At 27.9% G+C, this 10,958-nt stretch overlaps 1 protein-coding gene across 2 annotated transcripts; it reads right to left on the minus strand.

Annotated features, from left to right (window-relative positions):
- Positions 1–3,785: 3,785 nt before the first annotated feature.
- LOC149138911 (uncharacterized) lies at positions 3,786–6,355 on the minus strand. Of its 2 annotated transcripts, none has more exons than XM_089447706.1 (2): positions 5,900–6,355; positions 3,786–5,751 (listed from the first exon to the last, which is right to left on the minus strand). In XM_089447706.1, exons 1-2 carry the CDS (start codon positions 6,319–6,321, stop codon positions 4,449–4,451), a joined length of 1,725 nt encoding a protein of 574 aa, XP_089303832.1. In that variant the 5' UTR covers positions 6,322–6,355; the 3' UTR covers positions 3,786–4,448. The 2 variants fall into 2 exon arrangements, with proteins under 2 accessions (XP_089303832.1, XP_089303831.1); XM_089447705.1 differs by having other exon boundaries at positions 3,786–5,760; positions 5,900–6,351.
- Between the last annotated feature and the right edge of the window lie 4,603 nt (positions 6,356–10,958).

Below are 10,958 nucleotides of genomic sequence, written 5' to 3' on the forward strand. Positions count from 1 at the left end.
ACCCATCGTCGTTTAGCTTCATGGCATTATCACATTATTATTTGTAATATCTTTGATTTCATTGGCAACACATAATAAATATAGTCATCATTGTTAAAAGTTGAATTTTGATTAAAAGTTTGATATGCTTCATTTTTTTACATCATTGTTAAAAGTTGAATTTGATTGAAAATTTGATATACTTGGAAATTTTACCATATTATCAGAGTGTTAAGGGAACATCTTTAATCTCATTGGCAATAAATAATAAAGATAGTATCATTGTTAAACCATATTATCACAGTATTAAGGAAACATCTTTGATCTTATTGGCAATAAATAATAAAGATAGTCATTATTGTTAAAAATATTAGATAAAATGTTTTCTAATCAATTAAAAGTGAGCTATTTCATCTCCATTGTTCGTGGCACTTGTTTTCAATAGCTTATATTTAGTTGGATTATGATCTATGTAATTATAAAATGTTAGTTTTTTTATAAAATTTTGACCAAATTTTTATTGGGTTTAAATATCTCACCACATTGTTATTTGCTTGTTGGAAGTATCTTGATCTCATTGGTACTACATTGTTAGGAAGTATTTTGATCTCATTAACAATAGATAATAAAAATAATTATTATTGATCAAAAAAATTATCTAATTTATTATCTTTATTTCAACTTTTTAATAAAAAGGAAAAAATATAACTGTTAAAATTTAGTAACTTAAATCATTTAATATTATTAAATAATCTATTCCATTATAATAAATAAAATTATTAAATATTAATTAAATGATCTTACATGATCATGTTTTGTATTATTATGATATTTGATTTATTCTATATAACATTTAATTATATTATATTTTTTATTATTATGATATTTGATTTCTTTTATATAACATTTAATTAAATTATCATTTTTTATTATGGAAAAAATTATTTATATATTTTTAATCATTTAATATTATTAAATAATCTATTCCATTATAATAAATAAAATTATTAAATGATCCGACATGATCATGTTTTGTATTATGATGATATTTGATTTCTTTTATATAACATTTAATTAAATTATATTTTTTTATTATGAAAAATGTATTTATATATTTTAAATATTTTTATTTATTGAATTAATTTTTTTCTTTAATTTTTTTCCTATTTAAAAAAATTATTCTCATTATTTTTTAAAATTAACATAATTCATATAACTTTAAAAATTAAAAATATTATTATTATTATTATTATTATTCGAACTATTAAATATAAATATAAATTATTATTATTATTATTAGAACTATTAAAAAATTGAGATTTGGTGTGAATAGTAAAACATTTATATATGTTTGTTTTTATTAATTTCTTACCTCTCATTATATTTTTTAAATTTATCTAATTTCTAATAAATTTAAAAGAATTGTTTTATAAAATTTTAAAAATGTGTAAATCTATAAACTAATTGAATAGAAGAGATGAAAATTTTAGGTGAAGAAAATATCTATACAACTTATTTAATTATATTTTCTATATATTTAAGAAATTTTTACATCTCATTAGTTTTTGAAAATTATCCTATATCTAATCAATTGAGAAAAAAAATTCTATAAAAATATAAAAATGTGTAAATTCATAAATGAGTTAAATAGATGAAAAACAAACTTTCTATGAAAAATATCTATACATCCTATTCAATTAATCCATCTAAATTTAAGTATATTTTATTATTAAATTTTTAAAAATTATTTTTTATTTTAATAATATTAATTTTTTTTAAAATAAATAATAAAAAATATTTTTAAATTTAACTTAATAAATATATACTATTATAATTTAATATAAAAAATAAAAATATAAATATAATTTTTAAATATATTAAAATTGTAATTATTTTTTTATAAAACAAATTATTTTATTTTATATTATTTATTTAAAAAAAAATAAAAAACCTATTATATTACAATATTTCATTAATAAATTTACAACCTGAGAAAAATAAACATCAACCCATAATGCACTTAAACTTCTGAGAATCAACTTTCAATGGGAAAATTATTCATGATTTTTTTACAATTGTTATTTCCAATAAACAATATATAATAGAGTAAAAGAGTTTAATAGATTATGAATAAACATTATATAATGAAGTGAAAGAGTTTAATAGATTATGAACACAATAGTAAAAGAGTTTGATACATCATGAAATAAGAGTTTAATAGATTATGAATAAACATTATATAATAAAGTCAAAGAGTTTAATAGATTATAAACACTATAAAGAGTTTGATACATTATGAACACTATAGTAAAAGAGTTTGATACATTATGAACACTATAGTAAATAATTTAAGACATTAATATAATATAGGAAAAAAGTTTAATATATCAATTTTCTATAATTATTTTTTAAATTGATAAATTGTTTAATATTAATAATATTATATAAAAAAATATATAAAATTAATTTTGAAAAAGTAAATAATAAAAAATATTAATAAATAAAATGATTTTTTTTATATTATAAAAAAACAAAATGTTATTTACTTACTTTTAAATTTAAACTTAAAAATAGATTTATAAAATCACATAACTTTTCATGTGTAAACTTGTAGAATAGCCAGAATCTTGATGTTCAGTTTTGTATTTTGTTAGTTTGTTTTTAAATTTATTTATAGGATAGTGAATTTGTTTAATAATTTGGATAAGATTTAGTATTAAATTTATATTAAAAAGTATGATATAGGAAAACAAACCATAGTAACTCTCTCAAATTACTCAAATGGAACTGAATCCTGATAAATAGGAAAACAAACCATACTCTCTCAAATCACTGAGGTGAGACTAAATCTTGATAAATAGGAAAACAAACCATACTCTCTCAAATTACTCACGTGAAATTCAATCTGATAAATAGGAAAACAAATCATACTCTCTCAAATTACTGAGGTGAAACTGAATCCTGAGAAATAGGAAAACAGACCTTACTCTCTCAAATTACTCACGTGAAACTGATAAATAGGAAAACAAACCATATTCTCTCAAATTACTCATGTGAAACTCAATCATGATAAATAGGAAAACAAATCATACTTTCTCAAATTACTCAGGCTAAATTGGATCTTGATAAATAGGAAAACAAACCATACTATTTCAAATCATTGAGGTGAAATTGAATCCTGACAAATAGGAAAACAAACCATACTCCCTCAAATTACTCAAGTGAAACTAAATCTTGATAAATAGGAAAACAAACCATACTCTCTCAAATTACTCACGTGAAAATAGGAAAACAATCATACTCTCTCAAATTACTGATGTGAAATTGAATCCTGATAAATAGGAAAACAAACCATACTCTCTCAACTAACTCAGGTGAAACTGAATCCTCATAAATAGGAAAACAGACCATATTCTCTCAAATTACTCATGTGAAACTCAATCCTGATAAATAGGAAAACAAATCCTACTCTAAATAGGAAAATAAGCCATGCTCTCTTAAATTACTCATGTGAAACTGAATCCTGATAAATAGGAAAACAAACCATACTCTCTAAAATTACTCAAATGAATTTGAATCCTGATAAATAAGAAAACAAAACATACTCTTTCAAATTACTCAAATAAAACTAAATTCTTATAACTAGAAAAACAAACCACAAACCACTCTCTAAAATTATTCAAATAAAACTAAAGATACAACAAAATTAATAAACCTTTTCAAATGAAAATATTAATGCCAATCGATAAACCACCCTAAATAAAATCTTAATACCCATCCATAAACCACCATAAATAAAATCATGACACGGCAAAACAACAGCAATATATTAAGACTTCCTACTACCCAAAATAAATTTTAAAACTTCTCCAGAGACTAGTTTGTTGAGATGAGAATAGAAAGATTCGCTTGTTGTACCATAAAAAGCACGTTGTGCAGCATATATATATAACATCATTACAGAGCGAACTGCAAATTCAAAATCCACAAACTACATTATAATGTTGCAGGTACTAATAAACTAAAAATTCTAAAGGTGATCCACCCTCATAACAGACATGAAAGCTGCCTCTTACCTTCAATGTCTCAAGCTAACAACACCCACTGCATCTAGTTGTCAACCAAGGAAATCAGGAACCCAAATATGTTTGAGCACTGATCATGGGTACAATAAGATGCATGATCAACTAAGGAAATCAGGAACCCAAATATGTCTGAGCACTGATCATGGGTACAATCATGGGTACAATAAGATGCATGATGATATAATAGTTACAATAAGTTTTTCGGATTAGTTTCATGTATGTGGTCCAATGCTGAACAAGACTATGTATAACATGATAACTATTCCAGACACAATTTCATCACAATCCTAAAAAAAATATATATACCTAAAACTATTCCAACCACAATTTCTTCGCTTGAGAAAAAATCTCTCAAATTATTATTGCCACGAACTCCAACCGTGCCTAGGAGACTTCTGAAGAAGAAGAATCATGGAAGTCGAGGGGGCTCACATTTCCTGAGCTCGACAACTGATATTGAGGATTCATGACCATAGGTGCCTGTGTGTAGTACACCTGTCGGGAACTCGGTTCATACACCGCGTTCTGATACGGGTAGGGCTCTGTATGCCCATGGGGAACCGGTGCGACGGGTCTGTACCCGCTGGCAACCTGCCCGGATGGCGCCTGTGTGTACGGGCCCTTGAAAACCGGCGCATGGATTTGACTCACATCTCTGTAGGTCTCTGTGTGATCCGAACTGCCGCCTTTTCTATGAGCCGTCGTTGCTGCCCGAGCGGTTGATACGGGTGCTGCAGCTTCCGGGCAGTAAACCTGCACCGGCGAGGTGACCGTCTGCACTGGGTTATAATATGCAGCCGTCGGTTGTCCCGGAGATTCCGGGTGCGCGAAGTAGATTGGATACAGATGATCCCCGTGGGGGTCCGGCATTTGCTGGTAGCTCTGCGCAACGAAATGTGATCGCTGGTCCTGCGTGTAGTACTCGGATGGAAACTGCCTCTGATGATTCTGTGCCTCCATGTAGGGCTGATCGTGTGCAAGATCGGGTCGGTTATTTGAAAATTCCACAGCTCTTTCATGGCCAGAATATATTTTCCTAAGCTTGGTGTTAGGGTCCACCGGCCAAGGCACTGCCTCTTCCGGTTGCCTCAGGTGAAATTTCTGGAATTCCTGAATCGGAACCTGCAGCTGTGGGTGCTGCGGCTCCCGTTCGTGTGTCGGCGAACTCGAAACAACGGAAAATTCCGACGCGTGCTGTTCTTGCTTCTGGGTATTTGTATTTGTATTTGCCATCCGATCTGTGGCGCCTTTTCGAGTTCCGATCTCCGGAACCGTGCTTGAATCAACCGGCTTATGATGGGTCACCGTCGAATTCAGTCGCGCCGGAGCCGAGGCGGTGGAATCGATGGATGAATGACCACTCCTCGGATAATTCCCAGTCTCCGGCAGCCGCAATTCTCTTCCCATGTAAACTTCCTGGTCCTTAGAATTCGTCTCGTGACCGGAATAACCTCTCCGGCCCGAATCCCGGTCATCCTCAACCCCATTGCCTCCCAACCCAAACAGAAAGTCGGGCATATTCTTGACCCAAGGCCCCCGCGCCCCGGCACTCTCCGATCTATTAACCAGGCCAACATTATGAGCATCCACGAACCAATTCTCACGCTTCCTCTCTTCCACCAGAGCCCCAAAATTGCTCTCCGGCGAAGTTTCGTCATGGCGATCGGGGAACACAAAAAGCCTTAGCCTAGAAGACCTGAATTTATCTTAAAATTTAGAAATCTTAACAAATTTTTACTAATACTATACAAACTATCTTTTAAAGTTTAGAAACCTTAACCACTCTTACTCATATTTAAAATATATACAATAAAATTTAAGCAGCGAAACACTACCTGCAACTCATTTTCTGCAACCTATCATTCTCCACCATCATGTTCTCCATGTCTTCATCATTGGTCACAGAAACCAGAGCGTCCAGGTCCTCGTTGGGCAGCTGGTACTTGAACGAAACACTGTTTCCCCACAGACTGGAAAGCTTCTCCACCATGCTTGCAAATCTGATGTTGCGATCCACTGCCAGAATTCGGGTGTCTCCCCCCACGTATGAAAGCTGGTTGTCATGGGAGCGCTGTTGGATTTTGCCTCCGAAACTGCACATCAGCCGGACCCGGGAACCGCCGCCGCCACCCGAATCGTGGGCCTCCCATCTATGATCTGAATCAGTTTCTCTGGATCCGGGCGAAGAGTTCAGAGAGTCCGGATACCCTGAGTCCATCTCGTGAGGATTCATGTTGTTGCTCCTCACTTCACCCATTTATAGATATATTATATATCACGGAGGGAGAACAGGGGCCAACACTAGAATTCCACTTTTGAGGCATAGTACTATTCTGCCATATTTTTTATTGAATGGGGTACATAGCTTTGGGGAATATTATTATCTTGATCCATGTGGTGGACAGCTTACACAGTTAAATTAAATTTCAATTTGTGTAAGGTGAAAAAATGTCAAAGGAAAATTTACCCTTTTTCACATAGAAACTTATCTATGGGGGATTCTTCATGAATTCTAAGGAGCTTCATGTTGCCCTTTTTATTCTTCTAAAGAAATTCTTAGATAGATTTCAAAATATTTTTAAAATTTGATAAATAAAAGTGAAATCAAAATTTTCAATGGAGATAAATTCAAGACACAACTCCAAACAATTCAATAAAAATTAAAGATATATTATAAATTTAGTGTAAAGTGGCTGAATTTATAGTAATCATATATCTGGGAAATATCAGGAATATGAAGGAGCCAGGTCAAACAATCGATCTCACTGTTATGATAATCTGTAATTCCTATAAAAAAATGTCCACTTTAAATAATTTTGGTTATCCTTATTTTAATGGCAGATTTCAAAAATATATTTAGAATTTGATAAATAAAAGTAAAATCATGTGTTTCACTTAATAGATTACAGATTTCAAAATATTTTTAGAATTTGATAAATAAAAGTGAAATCAAGTGTTTCACTTGGCTTAGATTAGTTGAATTTCAAACATTTTCTAAAATTTTCTATGGAGATATATTCAAGATAACTCCAAACAATTTGATCAAGATGAAAGATAGTAAAATTTTGTATAGGATGAAAAAATGTGAAAGAAAAATTTACCCCCTTCTACATCGCTGACCTTATACTAATTAAATATTTGAAAAATATCCCAAAATATAAAGTATATCAAATATCAATCTATAATTCCTATAAGAATGCTTCTTTATATAACTTTGATTATCCTTATTTTAATTGCAGATTTCAACATATTTTTAGAATTTGATAATAAAAGTGAAATCCACTCTTTCACTTAGATTCTATTAGTTAAATATCAAAATTATTCTAAAATTTCCTATGGAGATAAATTCAAAGCATAACTCCAAACAATTTGATGAAAATTAAATGTTATCCTTAAGATTCTCATATTATCAGGATATGTAATTCTTATCAAAATGCCCTTTTACATAACTTTAATTATCCCTATTTTAATGACCGATTTTAGTAATTTTTTTGAAATTTGATAAATAAAAATTAAATCAATTGCTTCAGTTAGTTTTATTAGCTAAAATTGGAAAAAAAAAAAAAATTCAATGGAGATAAATTCAAGACACAACTTGAAACAAAAAAAAATTACCTCCTTCTACATAGTTGAACTTATCCTGATTGCAAATTTGGCAAATATCACAAAACTTCTTGTGATCCTTCCAATTCTTAGTATTATCAGAATCTGTAATGCCTATAAGAATGTCTTTTTACATACCTTTGGTTACCCTTATTTTAATTAAAGATTTCAAATATTTTTGGAATTTGATAAATAAAATTGAAATAAACTTTTTCACTTCGCTTAAATTAGTTGAATTTAACAAATATTCTAAAATTTTCAACGGAAATAAATTCAAGACACAACTCCAAACAATCTCATCAAAACCAAAGATCAAATTTTGTATAGGGTGAAAAAATGTCAAACAAAATTTTACCCCTTTCTACATAGCAAACATTTCCTGATTTCAGAATTGAGGACCGCAGGGAGGTCAAACAATTGACTGGCTGTTGTCCTTCAGATTCTCAAATATTATGGAATCTATAATTCCTATAGGAATGCTCCCTTTACATACCTTTGGTTATGGTTATCTTTATTTTAATTACAGTTTTGAATACTTTTGGAATTTGATAAATAAAAGTGAAATAAACTGTTTCATTTAGTTTCAATTAGTTAATTTTCAAAAATATTTTAAATTTCCAATGAAAATAAATTCAAGAAACAATTCCAAACAATTTGATCGAAATTAAAAACTTACTATAAAGTTTCTAATTAGTGAACAAATGTCAAACAAAAATTTACTCCTTCCTATATAGCTGAACTTATCCTGATTGCATATTTGGAGAATATCCAAATACCAAAACTTATTTTAATGGCAGATTTCAGAATATCCCAATAACAAAACTTGTTCTGATCGCAGATTTAGAGAATATCCCAATAACAACTAGTTCAAACATTTGACCTCACTACTATCCTTCTGGTTCTGAAATATTATCAGAATCTGTAATTCCTATAAAAATATCCCAGACATAATTTTAGTTATCCTTATTTTAATAGTAAATCTCAAAATATTTTAAAAATAGAATAAATAAAAGTGAAATCAACTATTTAAATTAGTTTCAATTGGTTAAATTTCCAAAAATTTGTAATTTTTTTTTGAAGGCAGCACTCCGAGCAGCTTGACTAATAAATGTATGTGCATAAATAAATACAAATTATAATAATTATGTAACCCATGCTGATGCTACTTAGTCCAATAAAATCAGCGGCAATCATTTTCAGTATCGCCTATAGGTTGAAGGCTTGCCTTGGATCGTAAGCGATTAAAAATCTGATTTAGACTTTTATGGCACCACGACTAACACACTCATGCCAAGGCTGCGGTCCTGATTCCAAGGGTTTCATGATAACAGAATTTGTTCCTATAATAAAAATATAATTTAAATAACATAATATTATGATTTTAGCCAAAATAGTGTTATTGGATTACAGTAAAATAGAGATAAAAAATAAAAAATAACAAGTTATGCAGTTATGCCCTAGGAAAAAACGAAATGTATTGAATTTTAATTTTAGTTTTGTTTATTAATATTTTGAAAAAAATAAATATTAAATTGAATAAATTTTATTTTTTAAATGTAAATTATTATTTTTTTAATGAATAATTTTGTGGTTTAAATTGAATTATAAAATATAAAAATTATATTAAAAAATAAAAAATCTAAAAAAAATTCATTCTATTTGTCATAATAATAATTGGTATTGTAATCGTGGACAATACAATACCATGTGAGAGCTGCCCAAAGTGTAATGTGAAGTTTATTAAAGTCTTATTATATTAATTTTTTATGTCAATTTTTAATAATACATATATTGATTATATATTAAAGGATGTTTAATTTAGATTGTTATTATATATATATATAGATATACTCGAGACAAATACTAAACAACAACATTTTTAAGTATAAATTTAATGTGAAATCTAATTAAAAATAACAAATTTTTAAATTTAAATTATTAAATTAGAATATGCAAAGTGCTTCAATGATTTTTCCATACACTATATCTATTTCTTAAACCAATTTCCCCAAATATAATTTCTATCACATTTTGATCACAAACATTATCAACCAAAATAGTGTTATTGGATTCTAGTAAAATTGACAAAAACTAGTTATGCAATAACCAATAATATAATAAAGTAGAGTTTTATCTTTTTTTAAGTATGTATTTAATAGAAAAAACAAGTTATCCAATAGTCAATAATGTAATAAAGTAGAGTTTTTTTTTTTTTTTAAACTATGTATTTAATATGAAATCTAGTTAAAAATGAAGAAAATTTAAAATTTAAATTGTTGAGTCAGAAAATGGAAATTGCTAAAAAGATTTTTCCATGTACTAAATTTATTTCTACATTTAAAAGTATAACGCAAACCAAATTCACCAAATATAATTTCATCACATGTTGATCACAAACATTATGATCTCAGCCAAAATAATGTTATTGGATTCCATGGAAATAGCCAAAAACTAATTATACAATAGTCAATAGTGTAATGAAACAACGTTTTATCTTTTTCTAATCATGGATTTAATAATTAGTTTTATCTTTTTCTAATCATAGATTTAATAATTTTAAATTGTTGAGTCAGAAAATGGAAATTGCTAAAAAGATTTTTCCATGTACTAAATTTATTTCTACATTTAAAAGTATAACGCAAACCAAATTCACCAAATATAATTTCATCACATGTTGATGACAAACATTATGATCTCAGCCAAAATAATGTTATTGGATTCCATGGAAATAGCCAAAAACTAATTATACAATAATCAATAGTGTAATGAAACAACGTTTTATCTTTTTCTAATCATGGATTTAATAATAAGTTTTATCTTTTTCTAATCATAAATTTAATAATTTTAAATAGAAATAAGAAATTTTAATTTCAAATGATTAAGCTAGAATACACACAAAGATTTTTCCATAAGCCATATTTTTTCCATGTACTTAAAATACAACTTAAACCAATTTCACCAAATATAATATCATCAGAATTTGATCACAAAAATATTGTTAAAATATAACTTAAACCAATTTCACTAAATATGATGTCATCACATTTGATTAAAAAATTAATAGTTAAAAAATTCCCATAAACTAAAACAATTTACATTTACCTCTAAATTAAATTTATATATTCTAAATTTATTAAATATTTTCCTATACACTAAATTTATTTAAACATTAAAAAATATAATTTAAACAAATTTCGAAAATTAATTTCTATCATATTCCAATTAAAAAATACCAAAAAAACCAAAAAACGACCACGCTTATGAGCGGATCTTTCCTCGTCTCTTTCAGAT

This window comes from Pinus tabuliformis, chromosome X (genome assembly GCF_031772625.1).
Source record: "Pinus tabuliformis cultivar Carrire ecotype Pingquan chromosome X, CPIR1, whole genome shotgun sequence".
Classification (NCBI taxonomy): Eukaryota; Viridiplantae; Streptophyta; class Pinopsida; order Pinales; family Pinaceae; genus Pinus; species Pinus tabuliformis.

Coding starts and splice junctions, on each gene's coding strand:
- LOC149138911 (XM_089447705.1), bottom strand. CDS start 6,321: ATGGGTGAAGTGAGGAGCAACAACATGAATCCTCACGAGATGGACTCA. Junction 5,761..5,899: donor TTGCAGAAAATGAGTTGCAG/GTAGTGTTTCGC, acceptor AGATAAATTCAG/GTCTTCTAGGCTAAGGCTTT.